The 23,711-nt window shown below is 43.7% G+C and overlaps 1 protein-coding gene across 3 annotated transcripts in view; it reads right to left on the bottom strand.

The window, feature by feature from the left end:
• The window catches only part of dync2h1 (dynein cytoplasmic 2 heavy chain 1), a 994,370-nt gene that overhangs the window by 923,772 nt on the left and 46,887 nt on the right, over nucleotides 1-23,711 (bottom strand). For 2 of the 3 annotated variants that reach the window (XM_070892150.1, XM_070892152.1), the window contains exons 5-9: nucleotides 19,116-19,231; nucleotides 18,538-18,682; nucleotides 12,670-12,902; nucleotides 4,717-4,851; nucleotides 4,519-4,632 (exon numbers count right to left, since the gene is read on the bottom strand). In XM_070892150.1, the coding sequence (XP_070748251.1) occupies nucleotides 4,519-4,632; nucleotides 4,717-4,851; nucleotides 12,670-12,902; nucleotides 18,538-18,682; nucleotides 19,116-19,231 (743 nt within the window). The remainder of the gene's footprint in view (nucleotides 1-4,518; nucleotides 4,633-4,716; nucleotides 4,852-12,669; nucleotides 12,903-18,537; nucleotides 18,683-19,115; nucleotides 19,232-23,711) is intronic. The other variant, XM_070892151.1, reaches the window with a different exon arrangement.

The following is a 23,711-nucleotide window of genomic DNA, read 5'->3' as shown; positions in this document are numbered from 1 at the left end:
CGGCAGTCACTACATCGTTAAAAACTCAGTTAAACCTCTTTCAACAAGGCGTAACTTTTTCAGGGGTGTTTAAGAGAGATACTCCAGCGTAAAAGGGGAAGTTTTCATCAGTTCAGTGATTTGAATTGATTGTGGGCTCCAGGGAGTTCAACTGAGCAGCCTGTAGAGAAGTGTAGAATCACTGACAGGAACTTCTGGATTTCCATCTTTATCAGCACATGTGCGGACTCCAGAAGTTGCTGCTAGTTTCAGAGGAGACAGTTTCGCTGTCAGTACTACCCGCAAAATCCGGGCCATTGTTCTGGGACATGTTAATTATCCACTTATCAATTGGGACAGAGAGGGAGTAAATGGAGAAAAGGGAACGGAATTCCTAAAGTGTGTACAGTATGTGAGTGGACCTACAAGGGTGATGGTGTTTCTCCATCCGGTAATGAAATAGATCAAATAGCTGAGTTAAATATGGGGAGAAAAAAAGAGGTTAGATACCAATTAAAATTGAAGAGGATCTATAAAGGACAAGAATATTGATGAAACAAAACTTTATTAAGGGTTGGATTTAAAAAAGCTAAGCGAGAGAATGAGGAAAAATTGCAAAAAAAATCAAAAGAAATAGTGAAGTATTCTACAAGCATATCAGTAAAAAGAGGATTGTTAAAAATAAGGCGAGACTCCCAAGAGAAGAGGATTACCAATTTGTAGATGATGATCAGAAAATGGCGGAGATATTTAGTAAACACTTTGCATTGAGGTCCATCATCATAGGCAGTCCCTCAAAATCGAGGAAGACTTGCTACCACTCTAAAAGTACGTTCTCAAGTGGCTGTACAGTTCAATGCGGGAATTACAGTCTCAGTCACTGGTGGGACAGACAGTGGTTGAAGGAAAGGGTGGGTGGGGAGCCTGGTTTGCTGCACGCTCCTTCCACTGTCTGCGCTTGGTTTCTGCATGCTCTCGGCGACGAGACTCGAGGTGCTCAAAGCCCTCCCGGATACTCTTCCTCCACTTTGGGCGGTCTTGGGCCAGGGATTCCCCGATGCTGGTGGAGATGTTGCACTTTATCAAGGAGACTTTGAGGGTGTCCTTGAAGCGTTTCCTCTGCCTACCTAGGGCTTGTTTGCCGTGTAGGAGTTCCGAGTAGAGCACTTGCTTAGGGAGTCTCGTGTCAGGCATGCGGATGATATGGCCCACCCAACGGAGCTGGTTGAGGGTGGTCAGCATTTCGATGCTGGGGATGTTGGCCTGGGCGAGGACACGGATGTTGGTTCATCTATCCACCCAGTGGATTTGCAGAATCTTGCGGAGGCAGCGCTGGTGGTACTTCTCCAGAGCTTTGAGGTGTCTGCTGGAAATAGTCCATGTCTCTGAACCATATAGGAGGGCAGGTATTACTACTACCTCCTTTATGGTAGAACATACGCTTGGTGCTAGATGAGGTCCTGGACTTCAAACACTCTCTTCCTCAGGCGACCGAAGGCTGCGCTGGTACACTGGAGGCGGTGTTGGACCTCGTTATCAATGTCTGCCCTTGCTGATAGTAGGCTTCCAAGATATGGAAAATGGTCCACATTGTCCAAGGCCGAGCTGGGGATTTTGATGACCGGGGTTCAGGTTGGTGGAGGACCTTTGTCTTACGGATGTTTAGCATAAGGCCCATGCTTTTGTACGCCTCGGTGAAGGTGTTGACGATGGCTTGGAGTTTGGCCTCAGAGCGTGCGCAGACGCAAGCGTCATCCGCGTACTGTAGTTCGATGAAAGAGGATGGGACAACCTTGGATCTAGCCTGGAGGCGACGTAGGTTGAACAGGTTCCCATTGGTTCTATAGTTTAGTTCCACTCCAGCGGGGAGCTTGTTGATAGTGAGATGGAGCATTGCAGCAAGGAAGATCAAAAAGAGCGTTGGTGCGATGACACAGCCCTGCTTGATCCCGGTCCGGACGTGGATTGGGTCTGTGGTGGATCCGTTGGTCAGGATCACGACTTGCATGTCGTCGTGGAGCAGGCAGAGGATGGTGACAAACTTTTGGGCAGCCAAAACGGAGGAGGATGCTCCATAGTCCCTCACGGTTGACAGTGTCAAAGGCATTTGTGAGGTCAAAGAAGGCCATGTACAAGGGTTGGTGCTGTTCCCTGCATTTCTCTTGTAGTTGTCCCGCTGTGAAGATCACGTCCGTTGTACCCCTCAGTGGACGGAATCCGCATTGTGACTCTGGGAGGAGCTCTTCAGCCACAGGGAGAAGACGGTTGAGGGAGATTCTTGCGATGACTTTCCCAGTAGCCAACAGCAGGGAGATTCCTCTGTAGTTACCACAGTCGAACTTGTCCGCTTTTTTGACGGTGGTCACGATTACGGCATCTGTGAGATATCCTGGCATGCTCTCCTCCTTCCAGATAAGAGATGAGGTCATGTATTTGTACCAATAGTGCTTCTCCACCATACTTTAGTGCATCAGCAGGGATTCCATTTGCTCCTTCTTGTTCTTGAGCTGACGATGGTCTTTTCTACCTCGTGCAGGTCTGGGGTTTTGCTGAGATGGCGGCGGGTAGCATGACGCGGGATGAAGTCGAGGATGCTCGTGTCAAATACAGAGTCTCGGTTAACGAGATCTTCGAAGTGCTCCTTCCAGCGGGCCCTGACTGCCTCGGTCCAACCTTCAGTGCGCCAGCGCAGCCTTCAGTCGCCTGAGGAAGAGTGTTTGAAGACCAGAACCTCAAACCCGGCACCAAGCTCATGGTCTACAAGGCAGTAGTGATATTCGCCCTCCTATATGGCTTAGAGACGTGGACTCTGCCAGGGAATTTGGCGCACACATGCATGATGATCTTCCTGTGGTTTCAGAACAGCTGCACATTGAGGGAATGGAAGCCCTTGCGGTTCACAAACACTCCTGGGTGATGTGGGGGTGCCTTCATGGCCATGTGTGCAGTCGATGATGCCCTGCACCCATGGGAAGCCTGCCAGAGCGACAAAGCCCAGTACCCGCTCAGTAGCACTGGCTTTGTAAGTTCACATAATTGGCTGACTTGTCAAACATAGCGTCGGTGACATATGTGATGCACCTGTGGGTGGCCGACTGCAAGATGGCACAAATGTCTGCTGCAAATCCCTGTAACGAGCTGGAGGCGAAGAAGTTGAGGGTGATGATGACTTTGACGGCCACTGGCAAGGCGTGTTCACCAACTCCTCTGGACAGCAGGTCTTACTCCAGCAAGCTGCAAATATCTGCGATGAGCTGGCGCGCTAGCCTGAGCCTCCTTTGGCACTGCTGCTCGGTCATTTTGAGGAAGTTCACTCTCTGCTTGTATATCGTATTGGGGGTATCACCTCCGGCATGTCGCAGCCCTGTCCTGTCCTCTGTCCTGTGGCGCATCAGGTCGTCGAGGAGAACGTTGTTGATGTTGGTGCTGCTGATGTGCCTGCTACTGCTGGAGTTAGGGCTCATCCTGGTCTGATTCTGAGGACCAAGGTGAGACAGTGTAAACGGAACCCATACTGATACACCAGATGGAAGGTCAAGCAGAGATCATAGAAGCAATCTGTCAATGTTGTGATAGTTAGTAGCAATGTGGTGAGAGTGGCTTCAGAGGTTGCACAAAAGACTTGCAAACTCTAAACACCTAAATCTGTGCTCAAAATAGTCAGAAAGAGCCTTTCTCTTCAGCAAGTAATGGTCTCATGTGAGAGTATTTATTGAGATTTCCATGTTGTGCATTAATGACCTCACTCAATGGCCACTAAACTTTCACTTCAGTTTGACAAACGTGGTCCCCGAGCTGTGTGATTCCTATGGTCATTCAGTGAAATTCAAAAGATCTGCTTAAAATCCTTGTTAAGGGTCTCACAACAAGGTTTCAATAAAGATTAACTAGATTGCCCGCCTCTGCCGTTCAGGTCGTGGCACACTGGCAAACGCGCCAGAGTTAATGGCACAAGGAGGCAGGATGATGGCGCATTCCCGACACGCTCCCATTTTCTGCAATTTCTGCTACTGACCCGGCTCCAATCCCGCAGTGGGAAAATTCCAGCCTGAATGTCAGATATTTAGAACAGACAGCAAGAGAAACTTCTTTACACAGATAATGTGAGTATGAGGGTTGTGGTTATGGCAGAAACTATGTCAACATTCAAGATTAGATTAGATTCGATAGGTGAATTAAGTAAAAAGGGATGAAGGATACAATAATAGGTTAGGTAATTATAAGAACATAATAAGAACATAAGAAATAGGAGCAGGAGTAGGCCATATGGCCTCTCGAGCCTGCTCCGCCATTTAATACGATCATGGACTCAGGTCCACTTCCTTGCCCGCTCCCCATAACCCCTTATTCCCTTATCGGTTAAGACCATTTGCTCTTATGGAGGATAAACACTGGCACAGACTGATATGGCCGAATGGTCTGGTTCCGAGTTTTAACTTCCATGTACAACATATTTAAAAATATTGGTTTTGACAGGTTTCTGATTCATAGTAATTTGATTAGAAAAATTATCAGAACATGTAATACTATCTGTTTTACCTGTTGGGGATTATCTTGAACCTCCACAATAAAGACTTTCAGCTTGCTTGCGACTTTCTGCTCTGAAGGAGCTATTGAACGTTCGTACTGGGCTACAGCAGCTTTCCACAGTGGCTAGAAAATGCAATAATTCCATGTTGCACAGATAACATACATAATATTGAGCTTATTCAAAATAAGAAGTAAAGTATAACAAACCTCAGTGTAAGGATTATATTGAACTGGATTCAGTCCAGCAAAGGACTCAAAAACCTGGGCGTTGTGAAGCAATTGCTGTTCTCCAGCTGGTAAGAGCCGCATAAGCTTTTCATGGATAGCTCTACTAGTTTGAATCTGCAAAACAATTGATAAAAATTGTTTACCGTGATGTTAATTTTCGTGTGCTTTATTGACTTGATTTTTGTCAGCTTTGTTCGAACAGAGGACTACATCTAGCCCAGAGTACATAAAAATACATAGAAGTTACAACGTGGAAATAGGCCCAATCAATCCATGTCAGCATTTACCCTCTACATGAGCAAACAGTTCTAATCACATTTATGCACCCTGTTCTGATATCCCTTTAACCTCTTCCCTTTCATCCACCTATCCAATCTCATATTGAAAGTTGAAATAATTTTTGCGTCAACCACTAACCCTGAAAATGAATTCTACAGCCTCACAAAAGGGAAAATATTAGTGGCTGAACTGAAAAATAAGAACTATAATACAATGCAGAATAGGAGACCAGCCAAAATTGGATAGGTGGATGAGGGAAATGGAGATAAAGGGACACGGGAACAAGGCAGGTAAAAATAATTAAACCTATTTGCTTGCATGGAGTGTGAACGTTGACACGGATTGGTTGGGCCGAATGGTCACTTTGTGTTGTAACTTCTGTAGGCTGGATTGCTGGCTGATTTGTGCCCCATTTAGCGCTTCGGTGGGGCGCAAAAATTATTTTTGGGTGTGAAACAAGGCGCACAAGACTTTGCGCCCGGGCGGAACTTGCGGCAATGGTTTTGCGGTGGCGCTAATACTTACCGCCCCGCCGCTGCTTTGACCGTTGGGATGACATAAATCATTGTACATTTCTGCGCTTGCACCCCAGGCGGAACTTTTGAGCTCTTCGTCCGATTTAGCGTCCGCCCGAGAACCTGCCCAGAAAAACCAGGCGGACCTAGGGCGCACCAGGTGCTAACGGTGCCATGTTGAAAGCAGAGGAGAAAGTCGCAGTTGGGAGAAGAATGCTGCATTACTGCATACTTTTGATTGTGAAGTTTATGTGAGTTTCTAGTTTGTTTACAAAGTTTATAGTTTATAAAGGACAATTAAGGACACTTTAAAAGATGGCGGGAGGCATGCTAGGTTGGGAGCCAGTAATCCTGGCTGCTATTGCCATACGGCTTCAATCTGGAAGGCGGCTTATTGTTGATCATTTGCAACGGAATCAAAGCGGTCGTAGACATATGGGGAGAAAGCCTCCCCCTCCCCCCCAAGAGGTTATAGGGGACATCGCTCATACCTCCAAGCTCTCTGAGCGTTAGAAGACTGCGCTTCCGAAAAGAGGTGGTCACAGAGATATGCCAGCTCCTACAGCCTACCAGCAACAACAGGACTGCACTGCCTGTTGAGGTGAAGGTGACTGTGGCACTTGCCTTCATTGCCTCCGGCTCCTTTCAGACATTAGCGCGGTACATATGCCCCATTTTGCAGCACGTTGCATATTGCTGCATTTGCCAGGTGACTAATGCACTGTACGCATGCAAAATGCGCTTCATAAACTTCCCAATGACCAGGGAAACCCAAAATGAGAGGGCTGTAGGTTTGGGATGATTTTCTGGCTTCCCCAAGGTTCAGGGTGCCTTTGACTGTACGTACATCACCCTGCAAGCACCTTTACAGAATGCAGAGGTTTTACGAAACCAAAAGGGATTCCACTCCATGAACGTTCAGATCGTCTGCGACCATACTCAGCGCATCATGGCAGTCAATGCCCAATATCCAGAGAGCATCCATGATGCTTTCATCTTGTGTGAGAGCAGTGTCTCACGCATGTTTTAGTGTCAACCACAAGGCCAGAGCTGGATGCTCGGGGACAAAGGTTACGGCCTCGTCACCTGGCTCATGACCCCACTTCGACAGAAGCCGAGCATCGCTATAGTGAGTGCCATGCAACATCGTCAAACAGACAATTGGAATGCTCAAGCAGCGCTTCTGATACCTGGACCACTCTGGAGGCTGTCTGCAATACTCCCCTCAGCACAAGTTCATTGTGGTGTACTGCACGTTACAAAACTTATCCATCAAGGGGGGACAGGAATTGTCAATGGGGATTGCAGGACCACCTCAGGAGAAAGGGCCCGGGGGGGGGCGGGGAGGAGGAGGTGCAGGAAGACAAGGAAGAGGAGCCTGGCGAGGAAACCATGCCACCACCATCACCACAGGGGAGGCATCATGGAGGTTTCGCTGCTACAAAAGCCTTACATCGGCAGCTCATAATTGAATGCTTTGCTTCAAGACTAACCGACACGTTTGAGCATTACCTTGCCATTCTATCCCACCATGTTGCTATTCCCCCTCTTATTCTGCAAATGAGACACTAGACAGGAATGGTTAAGATTAAGCAAACATTTATTCAACATTGTAACATTGCACCCTGAATTGTCATAAATAAAATAAATATTCATCTGCATCTGTATCCTTGATTGTGAAACTCAATCAAAATAATCATCTGCATCGTGATCAATACACAAACTAATTATGTACATCCTGCATTGTGATAAATACAAAATAACCTACATCCTGCAGTATGACACTTTAAGGAAATAATAAGCTGCATCCTGCCCCACTATGGTTTGCCACCGTCTTTTGCCCCCCTCCCCTCCTGTCCTTCCCTTCATCCCCCTCCCATGCCTGCTGCCCAGGGCGTGCAGGAAGGCTGCCAGAGCACTGCTGTCTTGTTTACCTGTACTGAATATAATATATATCCCGTACTGCAGTTGTCATGGAAATCTAATTCTGGTTATGGTAAATGTCTAGCAGGCAGGGAGGGAGAAAAAAGAAATGCATTATATAGCACCTTTCATGACCTCAGGATATTCCAAAGTGTTTTCGAGCCAATTAGGTACTTTTGAAGCGTAGTCATTTTTGTAACGTAGCAAACGCGGCAGCGAGTTGCACACAGCAAGGTCCCAGAAACAGCAATGAGCTCATTTGCGCCTAATTTAGCACCTTGGCAGGGCGCAAATACGATTTTTTTTTGGCGTGAAATGAGGCGCACAAAATTTTGAGCCTGGGCGGAATTTTCAGCAATGGTTCTGTGGCGGCGCTGAAACTTAGCGCCAGCCCGCTGCTTTGACCGTTTGGATTACGTAAATCATCGTGCATCACTACGATACACCCCTGCCGCAATTTTCAAGCATATCGCCTGATTTAGGGTCCGCCCGGGAACCCGCCAGAAAAAAAGCAGTTGGACCCAGGGCACACTGGTGCTAATGGCACCATCTTCAAAACGGAAGAGAAAGTCGGAGTATAGAGTGATTAAAAGGATTGGGAGTAGAACACTGCGTTACTGTATACTTTTGATTGTGAAGTTTATGTGAGTTTATAGTTTGTTTTAAAGGACATTTAAGGACATTTTAAAGATGGGGGCTATTCTATGTAGACATAAATCCTGGCTGCTAGATTTATACGGCGTCGAGCTGGAAGGTGGTTTATTGATGATAATTTTCAACATAATCTAAGATGTCGCAGGCGTATGGGGAGGAGGCCTTACCCCCACAAATTTACAGGAAGCAGCGCTCATACCTGCAGTTCTGAGGCACAGTGTGTTGGAAGGCTGCGCATCTGAAAAGAGGTGCTCACAGAGAAATGCCAGCTCATACAGTCAAAACTACAGCCTACCAGCGGCAACAGGATTGCACTGCCTGTTGAGGTGAAGGTGACAGTGGCACTTGCCTTCTATTCCTTTGGCTCCTTTCAGGCATCAGTGCGGGACATATGCTCCATCTCGCAGCACACTACACATTGCTGCATTTGCTAGGTGACTACTGCACTATCCGCACACAGGATGGACTTCATAAACTTCCTAATGACCAAGGAAACCCAAAATGAGAGGGCTGTAGGTTTTTGATGATATGCTGGCCCTTGACTGTACGCACATTGCCCTGCGTGCACCTTTACAGAATCCAGAGGTTTACCGAAAGGGATTCCACTCCATGAACATACAGATCGTCTGCGACCATACTCAGCACATCATGGCAGTCAATGCCCAATATCCAGGGAGCATCCATAATGCTTTCATCTTGCGAGATGTGTCTCACACATGTTCCAGCGTCAACCACAAGGCCAGAGGGATGCTGGGAGACAAAGGTTACAGCCTCGCCACCTGGCTCATGATCACCCCCCTCCGGAACCCTCAGACAGAAGCCGAGCATCGCTATAATGAGCCATGCAGCCACACGCAACATTTTCGAACAGACAATTGAAGTGCTCAAGCAGCGCTTCTGATGCATGAGCCACTCAGGAGGCTGCCTGCAATAATCCCCTCAGCAGGTCTCGGAGTTCATTGCGGTGTGCTGCATGCTACACAACTTAGCCATCTTGAGAGGACAGGATTTGCCAATGGAGATTGCAGAAACACCTCAGGAGAGAGGGGCGAGGGATGGGGGGCGGGGAGGGGAGAAGGAAGACAAGGAAGAGGAAACTGGCGAGGAAACATGCCACCACCATCCCCACCACAACCACAGGGGAGGCATCGTGGAAATTGCGCCGCTGCAAAAGCCTCACATCAGCAGCTCATAATTGAACGCTTTGCTTGAAGAGTGAACGGCATGTTTGACCATTGATTGGCCACTCTATCCCACCATGTTGACTATTCCCCCTCTTATTCTGTAAATTAGACACGACACAGGAATGGTTAAGGTGAAAAAAATTTATTAAACATTGTAACATTCTAAACATTGTCGTCATTATTATGAGACTTAAAAATAAAATGAACTTTATCCAGCAGTGTGATAATTCATCATCATGAGAACATAATCCAGTGTGATACTATAACATAATCTGTAACAATAATACTGTAACATAAAACATACGATGCATCCAGCATCAACAACATAATGCAGCAACATATCCTGCCCCACTATTTTTTCCCAACGTCTTTTCCACCCCTTCCTCTTATCACCCTCCCTTGCCTGCTGCTCCTACTCAAAGTGGCACCAAGATGGCGTGCAGTAAAGCTGCCAGCGCACTGTTGTGTTAGAGAAGAGACAATGAAGATGCTGTCTGGGGACACACTGGACCAGCTCGTGGTGTGGAAGGCCTGGCTTCTGACTGGCTAGCCTCTTCATCGGTGTTGCCAGTCACAGGTGGTTTGGGTGTAACAGTGAGGAACGCAGAGAGTATGGCGGGTATGGATTGAATCACCTGCCCAAGCTGAAGCAGAGCCTGTGATGCGCCATATATTCTGCAAGGGTTCGCGCCACACTCTCTGGGACCATTGTCACTGTTGGAGGCTACCAGCCTCGTGTGGGCATTGATGGCCTCGCTGGTATCAGGGCTCGCACTGACAATCTGCGACCCTACCTCCGTAATGGTCGCTTTCAGACGGTCGATGCTTGCGGGAAACCTACCCAAGACATCAAGGAGCTGACGGCTGATCTGGAAGCTCTCCCTGGAATTCCTACCATGTCCAATTCCACGTCTGCCTGTCTGTCAGCAGGCCGACTTTGCCGACTCACCCTCCGGAGAGATGGCATGCGGGATCCAACCTCAGCACTGCGTTGCTGCACCTCACTGCTCCCAGGAGTCTCGGATTCGTCGAACTGAGAACGTCACATTGTCCTCAGAGGAGCTGAGTGGCAGAACAGGAGTCTATTGATGCTGCCCCAGAGTCGGTTCATCGGTACCCTCCTCTTCCTGACGATGGCCTAATGTGGAGTGGTCTCTTGAGAGATGCTGCGCCTGTGGCTGGTCATCTGGAAGTAGAAAGCAACAGATGAGTGGTTAGCAGCAGGGGAGGGGGCAGGGTGACATGAGGAAGGTCGCATAGCACAGGCTACTCCATTTTCTCTAGTCCAGAGATACTGCAGGACATTGCCCCAACTCAGGCCAGGGAGTGTGCAGGACTTACCCTCAGTATCCAAACGGGTGTCAGCGCCCCCAATGGCAGCTGCCCAACTTGTGACGCTAATGAGGCTTGCCACTCTGTCCTCAATGTCAGTGAGTGGCAGGGTCTGAGGCGGACCGCCGCCTATCCACACCTGCTTGCGGCGATTATGAGATTTCTTTGCCTGCAAAGATGAAAATAGAAATGGTTACAAGAGGGTCCATCTGCTCTTGTGGCACAGATAGCCACCAAAGCACTTATACCATACTATCTGAGTGTAATAGAGTCCTCTGTTTAATGACCTTGGAAGTTGCACGTGGTTCATCAGGAGGACATCGAAGTGGGGAGTTATCTTATGAGATCTCAGAAAGCAATCTTAATAATGTGTAAAGATCATTCATGGCAAATAGGCCGTCGATCTAAGCCTACCTATGCGTCATGCATTTTAGGAGACAACCCACAGAGTGCTGAGAGGTACCAACAGCATGAAAACAAATAGTGTGTGTCAGCTTTATAATTGAAGTAATGAAGGAGTGCATGAATTAAAATTGTACTCACTTGGACAACCCTTGTCAGATCATTAAACTTCTTTTGGCACTATGTGCCAGTCCGGACCATGGTGTTTGCGGCAAAGACCTCCTCAGCGATTTCCATCCAAATACTTTAAAATATCGATGGCATTGGTCTAGAACCACCCCGAAGTCGCAACTCCCGCCATCTTCTTTCCACAGCCCCCACTAGAGCTTCATTGCCTCGTGGCTGAATCACCTGCCACGCTGTCTGGAATCGTTGTCCTCAATGATCAAAATTGAAATGTAAAATGGCTGGTTCAGCCCTGGTTGTACTGCGCAGCTGCGCCCTGCATTAGCGTTTGTGACAGGAGACCAGACTAGAGGTGCAGGAAGAAAAAAAAAAGAAAAATTGTGCATGCGCAGAATGGCCGATTTTTTCAGCGCCAGAACCTTTGGCTCCAGCGCACAAAGTCTGTGGTGCAACACAGGAGTTAACGTTAATGCTCCTCGTGAACTTTCATTCAGCGAAAGTTCCTCGTTCTAGCGCTAATGTTAACCCGGCGCTAAACTTTTGGCTCCACCGCGAATTGCACCCGAAAACGGGTGAAAGCCAAAAATCCAGCCTTGTGTATTTTTCGATCAATTGATTGAAAATTTAGGATGATTCTATGCAAGAACAATAAATGACATTTGGTATTGAAAAGTTTAATTCATCTACAATAATTACAACAAACTCTTTAGCACAATTATTAGTAATCTTTTGCCCCTTGGCTACCAGACACAGAACTGATGGATACCTCTTTTACAACGATGCAACCTGTGCACTCTCCCTCCCTTTCGCAAGCTAGTTTGCCTCTCTTTTTAGCCATTACCAAAATAAAGGAGTGATGGGAGATCTATTCTGAAATCTCTAATTATACTTTTGGGAACATAGCTTTCAGACAACAATACCAACTGCTAGAGCGCAATAGCAATTATTCATTAGGAAGTGCAGTTGCCTGCACTCCAACCTCTCTCTAGAGAAGTACTCTATCTTCTTCCTGTCTGCCAGATTTTCTCCCAGATAGCTTAGCTAAAATCAAGAACTCGCCAGGTAACTAATCATGAGATAGACACCACATTCTTCTCTGTCGAATGGCCCAGTGTAGGAATGCAATACATCAGTAGGTTATTTTATAATATAACACATTAAATTTTGTGAGTATATTACCATGTGCGTATATTATTGCCATTTATGATTTGTAAGCAAAATGTAACCATTTGTTTTGTGCTCAATAAACTTTTTCTGATGAATGTATATGTTCCAAAATGTTGCTGCCAATACTGAACGTTAAACAATCATAACTTCAATACAGAACAGTTGAAAACTACAAGACTTACGGCAGCCTGAAAAGAATGTTTCATCATTTTTCTCAATGCGACTTTGCGATTGCTGGTTTTAGCATTATATGTATAATGATTTCCTTTCGCAGTAATGTACAAGGTTCAAAGTAAAAACATACCATTTTTAGAAACAATGAAGAAAAATTAAGATTTATTGCACTGTACCTCTTCAAGCCGTTTGGCAAGTTTACCCAATGACTCCGGATAATATTTCTCATTTCTCCACTGATGAGGAGTGTAGCGTCGCCACAGCTGTCCAGTCAGGTGATCACATGCTGCCACCCACTGTTCACAAATGGTGATGCCAGATCTGAGGCTTTCTTTCACAATGTGGAAAGCATCTCTCCATAAATTTAACTGCATAAGAGTTTTCTGTACAAATCTACCCAAAGTATTTCCTAGAGAAAACAAAACACGGGAAATTAAAAGTTTCGTATTTATAAAGTTTATTATTTTTAAGACAACAGCAACAATAAAACTTTACAACTCTCTGCAACATCCTAATACAGGTATCCAAGTGTTTATCAAACAACTTTACACCACATTTTCATAACAGGATAGCTTGGAAAGATGTTGTCACATAACGTCAGGCTACCACACTTAGTCCAGCACATGGAAGCATTATTCACTGTGCTACAGAGTTACTGTTTTAGTCTTTGAAACCAAATCTAACATAGACTGATCTTCAATGCATGGTGCAATGGAGCAATAGGACATACATTTACATCAATAAATAACCACTCAGTAAGTTTTACTATCTGACCATTTAATTATTGAGGATGCGGAACGGAAACTGGGAACTTTCCCAGAGGAAGAGGCAAACAATTAAAAGCCCTAAACTCTTCAGGATACGCCCAAGCATTAACAACATAAGAGCATAGGAATTGGGAGCCCCTCAAGCCTGCTCCGCCATTCAATAAGATCATGGCTGATCTTCTACCTCAAATCCATTTTCCTGCACTGTCCCCATATCCCTTGATTCCCTCAATATCCAAAAATCTATCGATCGCTGTCCTGAACATACTCAAAGACTGAGCCTCCACAACCCTCTACGGTAGAGAATTCCAAAGATTCACCACCCTCTGAGTGAAGAAGTTTCACCTCATTTCAGTCCTAAATGGCCAACTTCTTCCTTATTCTGAGACTGTGAGCACTGGTTCTCGACTCCCCAGCCAGAGGAAACATCCTCCCTGTATCTACCCCAACAAGCCCTGTAAGAATTTAGTATGTTTTAATTAGATCACCTCTCATTCTTCTAAACTTTAGAGAATATAGGCCCAGTCTACTCAATCTCTCCTCATAGGACAATCCCCCCCCATCCCAGGAATCAGTTTGGTGAACCTTTGTTGCACTCCCTCCCTCTCCTTAGGCAAGGAGACCAAAACTGTACACAATACTCCAGGTGCGGTCTCACCAGGGCCCTATATAATTGCAATAAGATGTCTTTACTCTTATATTCAAATCCTCTTGTAATAAAGACCAATATACCATTTGCTTTCTTAATTGTTTGCTGTACCTTCATGTTAACTTTCAGTGATTCGTGTACAAGGACACCCAGGTCCCTCTGAACACCAACATTTTTCTATCTCTCACCATTTAAAAAAAACTCTGCTTTTCTATTTTTCCAACAAAGTGGATAACTTCATATTTCTTCATATTATATTCCATTTGCCATGTTCTTGCCCATTCACTTAGCCTGTCTATATCCCCTTGAAGTCTCTTTGCATCCTCCTCACAACTTACATTCCCACCTGGCTTTGTATCATCAGCAAACTTGGATATATTACACTTGGTCCCCTCATCCAAATCATAGATATACATTGTGAATAGCTGGGGCCCAAGCACAATCCTTGCAGCAGTGCACTAGTTATAGAAGACAGACACAAGGTATTTGTTTAATTTCTCTGCCATTTCCTTAGTCCCCATTATAATTTCTCCTGTCTTAGCCTGTAAGGGACCCACATTTTCTTTTCCTAATCTTTTCCTTTTTGCATACCTATAGAAACTTTTATCCTCTGTTTTTATGTCTCCTACTAATTTATTCTCATGCTATTTTCTCTTTCTTAATCAATTTCTTAGTCCTTCTTTGCTGAATTCAAAAATCCTCCCAATCCTCAGCCTTCCTGCTCTTTTTGGTGACATTATAAGCCTCTGCCTTTGATCTAATACCATCTTTCACCTCTCTTATTAGCCACGGTTGGACCACTTTTCCTGTGGGGTTTTTATGCCTTAAAGGAATGTATGTTTGTTGTAAATTATGTATTAATTCTTTAAATGCTAACCATTGCTTGTCTGCTGTCATAACTTTTAATGTCGTTTCTCAATCTACCCTAGCTGACTCGCCCCTCATACCTACGTAGTTTGCTTTGTTTAGATTTAAGACCCTAGTTTCAGATTTAACTAAATCACTTTAAAATTCTATCATATTATGGTCACTCTTCCCTCAAGGCCCGTTTACTACAAGAAGGGAGTGCAATGTAGCCAAGTTCACTAACGATACAAAGATGTGTGAGGAGAACACAAAAAATCTGCAAAAGGACATAGACAGGCTAAGTGACTGGGCAAAGATTTGGCAGATGGAGTATAATGTTGGAAAGTGTGAGGTAATGCACTTTGGCAGAAAAAAAATCAAAGAGCAAGTTATTATCTAAATGGAGAAAGATTGCAAAGTGCTGCAGTACAGCAGGACCGAGGGGTACTTGTACCATACAACACAAAAGGATAGTATGCAGGTACAGCAAGTGATCAGGAAGGCCAACGGAATCTTGGTCTTTATTGCAAAGGGGATGGAGTATAAAAGCAGGGTAGTCTTGCTACAGTTAGACAGGGTATTGGTGAGGCCACACCTGGAATACTGCATGCAGTTTTGGTTTCCATATTTACAAAAAGATATACTTGCTTTGGAGGCAGTTCAGAGAGGGTTCACTAGGTTGATTCCGGAGATGAGGGGGTTGACTTATGAGGAAAGGTTGAGTAGGTTGGGCCTTTACTCATTGGAATTCAGAAGAATGATAGGTGATCTTATCAAAACATATAAGATTATGAGAGGGCTTGACAAGGTGGATGCAGAGAGGGTGTTTCCACTGATAGGGGAGACTAGAACTAGGGGGCATAATCTTAGAATAAGGGGCCGCCCATTTAAAACTGAGACGAGGAGAAATTTCTTCTCAAGGGTTGTAAATCTGTCTGCCTCAGAGAGTTTTGGAAGCTGGGACATTGAATAAATTTAAGACAGAAATAGACAATTTCTTAAACAAAAAGGGAATAAGGGGTTATGGGGAGAGGGCAAAGAAGTGGACCGGAGTCCATGATCGGATCAGCCATGATCGTATTAAATGGCAGAGCAGGCTCGAGGGGCCATGTGGCCTACTCCTGATCCTATTTCTATGTTCTTATGTTCTTATTATTAATTAACCCTTTCTTATTTCACAATACTAGATCTAAGATAGCCTGTTCCCTAGTTGGTTCCTCAACATACTGATTTAGAAAACCATCTTGTATACATTACATGAATACGTCCTTTGCACTATTACTGCATATTTGGTTTGCCAAGTCTATATGTAGATTAAAGTCCCCCATAATTACTGTATTACCCTTGTTACATGTGCCTCTAATTTCCTGATTTATACTGTGCCCTACATTACCACTACTGTTCGGGGCCTACAAACAACTCCCCACCAATGTTTTCTGTCCCTTGCTGTTTCTTAGTTCCACCCAAACTGATTCAACTTCTTAATTTTCCAAGCCAAGATCCTTTCTCTCTGCTGTCTTTATCCCATCCTTTATTATCAGGGCTACCCCTCCTCCTTTTCCATTTTGCCTATCTCTGCTAAAAGTTAAGTATCCTGGAATATTTAGTTCCCAACCTTGGTCACTTTGCAACCACGTCTCCATAATAGCTATTAGATCAGATCTATTCATTTCTATCTGTGCTGTTCATTCATCTGTTTTGTTGCGAATGCTTCGAGCATTCAGATATTGCGCCTTTAACTTTGACTGTTCCTATTTTTCCCTGATGTCACCTAAATCAGTGATGCTCTATTAACTTTGTTAGTCTCTCTGTCCCTTCCAGACACACACTGCTATTTTTTACCCAAAACTCTGCTCTGCTCCAGAGCCTTGACATTTCTCTTGCTGCGTTTAAATTTACTTTCATGAATCCTCCCAGCCAACCCCAACCCCTTCCGCCTTCTTAGTTTAAAGCCCTGTGTCCTGCCCCAGTTATTTGATCCGCCAGGGCACTGGTTCCAGTCTGGTTCAAGTGGAGCCCATCTCAACGGAACAGCTCTTTCCCCAGTACTGGTGCCAGTGCCCCATGAAGCAAGGCCCCTGCCTCCCACAACAAACTTTGAGCCATGCATTTAACTTTCTAATCTGCGTGTCCCTATACCAATTGGAACATGGCTCAGGTAACAATCCAGAGATTATTATCTTTGAGGTTCTGCTTTTTAATTTGGACCCCAACTCCTCAAACTCTTTCAGTAGAATCTCATTCCTAGTTCTACCTATGTCGTTGGTTCCTATGTGGACCACGACAACTGGATCCTACCCTTCCCATTCCACGTTCCTCTCCAGCCGCGAGGAGATGTCTTTCACCCTGGCACCGGGCAGGCAACACAACCTACCAGAACACCCTGTCATGGCTGCAGAGAACTGTATCTATCCCTCTGACTATACTGTCCTCTACCACAACTACATTCACTTTCACTTCCCCCCCTCCCCCCACTTGAATGGCCTCCTGCACCATGGTGCCATGGTCAGCCTGCTCATCCATCCTGCAGACTTTTCCCTCATCCACACAGGCAGCAAAAACTTCAAAGCTGTTGGACAAGGGCAAAGGCTGAGGCTTATCCAGCACTGCACCTGGAGTCCCTTTATCTGCCTGAGTTGCAGTCACACCATCCTATCTCTGACCACTAACCAGACCTGTACCAGTATCTAACCTAAGGGATGCGACTGCCTCCTGGATGCAAGTGTCCAGGAAACTCTCCCTCCCTGATACATCGCAATGTCTGCAGCTCATACACCAGCTCATCAACTCAGAGCCGAAGTTCCTCGAGTTGCAGACACTTCCTGCAGATGTAGTTGCTCAGAATCATGATGCTCTCCGCCAGCTCCCACATGCCACAGTTACAACACAGCGCCTACCCTGCCATCTCTCACCTTGTTTTATTTATTAATGAATCAAAGTTTTTATTCAAATCGATATTTTAGTTTTATTGTTAAATTATTTTATCTATTCTAAATTAATTTACTAAGTACTAGCAAGTTACTGTTTCTCAGCTCTTGATTTAACCCCTTCCCTAACTTAGAAAGCAAAGAAAAACTGTAATACTTGCCAACCAATCACCTACCTGCTCTCCTATGACGTCACTCTTTGATTTTTTTTTTTTCGCCGCGCTTTTAAACTGCCCGCTCTGGCTCAGACTCCCGCTGTTTTAAACTGTGATATTCTAAAGTTAATCATTTGCCCTTTTTAAACCAGGAAAACCATCAGAACATTACAAAATGTAATCTCATAAAATTGGAAATACATATCCACCAAACAGTAATGCTCATCAACTTAGGTCTACTTGGTCACTCACAGCAATGGCTAGAAATCTGTTTCTTCGACAAGTGATATCAGATAAATGTCAGAACAACATGATGTTGGAATGCACATCATTTAAAATTTCTAATGGGACACATACAGGCCATGTTTTAAATCTTTCTCCAATCCAAACACCATTCTTACTAAATCAGGAAGCTTTTCAAATTCACAGCAAAATATCTACAAAACAGATATGCACAATTATATTTTTGTCGTGTCAAAATCCTGTGAAAGTCTAAGGTGCAGAACCATTCCACAATCCCAGATGAGCAAATTAATATAAAATGTGAAATAATTTCATCAAGGACTTCTAGCTCTCAGACACTAATGGAACTTTTAGATGTCTCCCCATGACACAAAAAAGTCTGACAATTTAAAATTGGATCCAGGTCTATAGATTGTGTGCTTGTACAAGCAGTTATTTATTCTTTCAAGGACAATACCTATGACATCCAACAGATGGCGCATACGTGACTCTGGGTAAAAATCATGCTCAGTTTGTCTCCATACATCATCCACGGTATCACGAGTAATCTCAACCAAATCCACCACATCAGCCAAAGAAAGTGTGTCCAAATTGTTGTACTGCTAAGAAAAAAGAGAAATGTGATTAAACAAATATTAATTTATGCTATACTAAAAGTGGCTTTATAGTTTAAGCGCTGCTCACTTGGCATAAATATAACTAAATCAGAGGCTAGGAAGTGAGCAGCATGGGGGAACGAATAATGTGAAGCCAGTGAAACACCAAGCCAGGTGCAAACTTTACATCTGAGAATTACAGACCTATTTATTTAATCAGATGAAAAGGATTTCCAACACATAAAACTTGTTCAGCACTTCACCAAAGGTCATGTGCTCAAAAACATTGATTCTACATATACTATTAGCTCAGTTTGGTGAATAAACTTTCAATATACAGTATTGCATTCTTTGTTACACTAGCAGTAAATTTTACATCAAAAAAGGTTTAAAACATGCAACATATCTTAACTGACAACTTTTTTTGTTGGAAAACAACCTGTGCAATTGTTTGAAATAGTTCTTCAAAATGCTGGGCTCTCTCCTTTCTGTCTGATTTATCAGTTGCAGCAACTTCTGTCCAGAATTGAAATTCATCACTAGGTTCCAGAATGCCTTTCAAAATAGAAACAAAATGTTTGTGCAACATCAACACTGTTCAGTGATAACTAGCCTGAAATATCCTATCAATTTTCCTACATCATATATGCTCAATAGTAAAGAAATTGAGTAATGACAAGGCTGGAGATGTTTGCCATTTTTTTTTAAAGTTAAATTGCAAATGTGATATCTTCCTTACGACATCACAAATACAAGATGGCTTCAACTCTGGAACTTGTCAGGTGACCTGACCTTTTTTATTATATACAGCAGTCAAATTTCAAATTCAGTTGGAGGGTGAGAAAATTGGATCTCAAACCAACTTAAATAAAGGAGACTACAAAGTTATGAAGGCAGAGTTCGCTAAAGTGGACTGGGAAATAGATTAAAGTGTGGGACAGTTGATGAGCAGTGGCAGACATTTAAGGAGATATTTCATAACTCATAAAAAAAATATATCCCAATGAGAAGGAAAGACTGCAAGACACATCCGTGGCTAACCAAGGAAATAAGGGATGGTATCAAATTGAAAACAAGGGCGTACAATGTGGCCAAGACTAGTGGATTGGGAAACTTTTAAAAGGCAGTAAAGAACGACTAAAAAAATGATAGAGAGGGAAGATAGATTATGAAAGTAAGCTAGCACAAGATATAAAAACAGATAGTTGGAGTTTCTATAGGTACATAGAAAGGAAAAGAGTGGCTAAAATAAATGTTGGTCCCTTAGAGGATGAGACTGGGGAATTAATAATGGAGAACAGGGAAATGGCAGAGACGTTGAACAAATATTGTGCATCAGTCTTCACGGTAGAAGATACTAAAAACAAACCAATAGTGGATAATCAAGGGCTATAGGTAGGGAGAAACTTAATACAATCACTAAAGTAGTAGTACTCAGTAAAATAATGGGACTTAAGGCAGACAAGTTCCCTGGACTGGACGGCTTACATCCTAGGGTCTTAAGAGAAGTGGCTGCAGAGATAGTGGATGCATTGGTTGTAATCTACCCAAATTCCCTGGATTCTGGGGCAGGCCCAGCGAAATAGAAAACCGCAAATGTAACGCACCTATTTAAAAAAGGAGGCAGACAAAAGGCAGGAAACTATAGTCCAGTTAGCCTAACATCTGTTGTTGGGAAAATGCTGGAGTCCATTATTAAGGAAGCAGTAGCGGGACATTTGGAAAAGCATAATTCAATCAAGCAGAGTCAGCATGGTTTTATGCAAGGGAAATCATGTTTGACAAATTTGCTGGAGTTCTTTGAGAATGTACCGAGCAGGGTGGATAAGGGGGAACCAGCGGATGTGATGTATTTGGATTTCCAAAAGGCATTCGATAAGGTGCTACATAAAAGGTTACTGCACAAGATAAAAGTTCACGTGGTTGGGGGTAATATATTAGCATGGATAGAGGATTGGCTAACTAACAGAAAACAGAGAGTCAGGATAAATGGTCCTTTTCCTGTTGGCAAACAGTAATAGTGGGGTGCCGCAGGGATGGGTGCTGGGGCCTCAACTATTTACAATCTATATAAATGACCTGGATGAAGGGACCAAGTGTAATATAGGCAAGTTTGCTGATGATACAAAGATGGGTGGGAAAGCAAATTGTGAGGAGGATACCAAAAATCTGCAATGGGATAGAGACAGGCTAAACGGGCAAAAATTTGGCAGATGGAGTATAACGTAGGAAAATGTGAGGTTATCCACTTTGGCAGAAAAAATAGAAAAGCAAATTATAATTTAAATGGAGAAAAATTGCAAAGTGCTGCAGCACAGAGGAACCTGGGAGTCCTTGTGCATGAAACACAAAAAGTTAGTGTGCAGGTACAGCAAGTAATCAGGAAAGCAAATGGAATGTTGGCCTTTATTGCAAGGGGGATATATAAAAGCAGAGAAGTCCTGCTACAACTGTACAGAGTATTGTGAGGCCACACCTAGAGTACTGCATACAGTTTTGGTCTCCGAATTTAAGGAAGGATATATTTGCATTGGAGGCTGTTCAGAGAAGGTTCACTAGGTTGATTCCGGAGTTGAGGGGATTGATTTATGAAGATAGGTTGAGTAGGTTGGGCCTATACTCATTGGAGTTCAGAAGAATGAGGTGATCTTATGGAAACATATAAGATAATGAGGGGGCTCGACAAGGTGGATGCAGAGAGGATTTTTCCACTCATACGGGAAACTACAACTAGGAAACATAGCCTCAGAATAAGGAGCCACCCATTTAAAACTGAGATGAGGAGGAATTTCTTATTTCAGAGGATTGTAAATCTATGGAATTCTCTGCCCCAGAGAGCTGTGGAGGCTGGGTCATTGAATAAAATTAAGGCGCAGATAGACAGATTTTGGAGCGATAAGGGAGTCAAGGGTAATGGGGAGCAGGCAGAAAAGTGGAGCTGGTCCATGATCAGATCAGCCATAATTTTATTAAATGGCGGAGCAGGCTCAAGGGGCCAAATGGCCCATTCCTGCTCCTATTTCTTATGTCCTGATGTTCTTATGTTCTTAATGGCTGCATTACCACATTAGTGCATTAGGTGGAGCTATATATTATATTTCTCCCTCCCTAATGTAGTAATTATAAAAATCATCATACTTAACTTGCATGGTTATACATAACAAAAGATACGGACTTACTGTGCCATATTTACAAATCAAACTTAACCACTGGTTTTCTGTTTCGAAAAGGATACCTTCGCTCTCAAACAAAACTTTCCAAACATGGTGTCGAACGTAAGACTCATTCTAGGCTGAGCCTGAGGTGTGTTTTCCTCCAAGTGATACCCTTGATCTACGTTTGAACTCTCTACAACTTCAGACTGTTTGTCTGCCTGACTCGGACTTAAATTCTGACTTTCTCTTGGACTTGTTTCTAGTATATTTGATGTAGGATATGCCTACACTGTACTTGTAATACAACTTATCTGATGAGTCAGATATAATCAAATCATTCTAACTTCTTCCATATCTGTAGGTAAAATATGATAAATGTGAACAAACCGAACCTTTCCATGATCAAACATCTTTATCAAATATGTGCGAGGAGCACATATCTTCACCACTCTTCCTGGTAACCACTTTAACCATTTATGGTGATGGTTCTTCACTCTAACCTTCTGATTTAATTTCACACTTCTCTCTTACTCTACCTCTATCATGATTCTCTTTCTGTCTTAATTGTTTCTTGTCTATTGACTGTGCCAAGTTTGGCTTTAACAACGAGAACCTGATTCGTGACTGTTGTTTGAGACTGCTGGTGGTCTACCAGTAGTTGTATGAGTATTACTACGATAAGTAATTAGAAAATTAGCCAATTTGTGGTCCAACGACAACTGTTGTTTCTTTGGATTTGGATCCAACAATTGCCTGATGAGGGCACATTTTTCAATTTGTACTGTGCGCTCTTTTGCTGCACCATTTGAAGTAGGGTGGTACAGAGGAACCTTGGTATGTTTCGCACCATTTTTGTTCGTGAACAGTGCAAATTCTTCTGAACAAAATTGTGGCCCATTATCAGACACAATCTCTTCTGGGAGGCCATATGAAGAAAATAATCTTCATAAACTGTCTAGTGTTTTACTTCTTGTCATTTTCCGCATTGGAAACACCTCTACCCACTTCGAATGGGTATCAATCACAATGAACAATTGTTGCCCTAGCTCAGCAAAATCAATATGTAACCTTTGCCACACCCTGGAAGGTCATTTCCATGGCTGTAATGGTACTGATGGTGGTTTCTTGCTTACCGATTGATATGTTGTACACTGACTAATGATGTACTCTATAGCTTTATCTAGATCTGGCCACCTTAAGTAACTGCGTGCAAAACTCTTGGTCAAACACATTTGAAGTGGGACAAGTGGGGCTAGGCTAACATTATAACAGCTAGACTAACAGTATAAGACCAATGCTTGAATTGTTAGTAAAATGTATATTTGAAATAAACACTGTAGATGGTAATGGCTCTTCAGCTAGGAATGATGGGATACTTGACCACAGGTATCTTTAGTGACAGCTGGCTCCTTGGAAACAATTATTCATTGTTACGTTCAGAACAAGAAGATAAAGAAAATGAAAGCCAGACAGGGTTGCCATGGGAATGGAAGGATCAGGGCTAGTAGGAGTTAAGGTAATGGGAGACACTCCATTGATTAACTGGGTTGTGAAGCTCATGTGATAAGTGTTGAAACAGTGTGTATTGATTTATGACTATTGCAAAGCAACCCAAATTACAGTAACTTGTGTATTATAAAGTATGCTGCAAACGCTGTATTGTTGAGTATGGTATCTCAGGCAACTGAGGGTCACTCCCTTGCATTTGCTCGAATAAACTCTTTACTTGCTGGACTTAGTAGACTCAAGAGTGGCCATTTCACCACAACAACATTCCCAGGTGCTAGTCGTGAAGATCTACTAATAATTTGGACCTGAATTTATTTGGTATACAAACTCTTGCACATGATACAATCTTTATCCACGGACAATTCATTCCT

The sequence above is a fragment of the Pristiophorus japonicus genome, chromosome 10, assembly GCF_044704955.1.
Source record: "Pristiophorus japonicus isolate sPriJap1 chromosome 10, sPriJap1.hap1, whole genome shotgun sequence".
Classification (NCBI taxonomy): Eukaryota; Metazoa; Chordata; class Chondrichthyes; family Pristiophoridae; genus Pristiophorus; species Pristiophorus japonicus.
The sequence above is the reverse complement of the archived record's forward strand: the minus strand, read 5'-3'. Positions and strand labels throughout refer to the sequence as shown.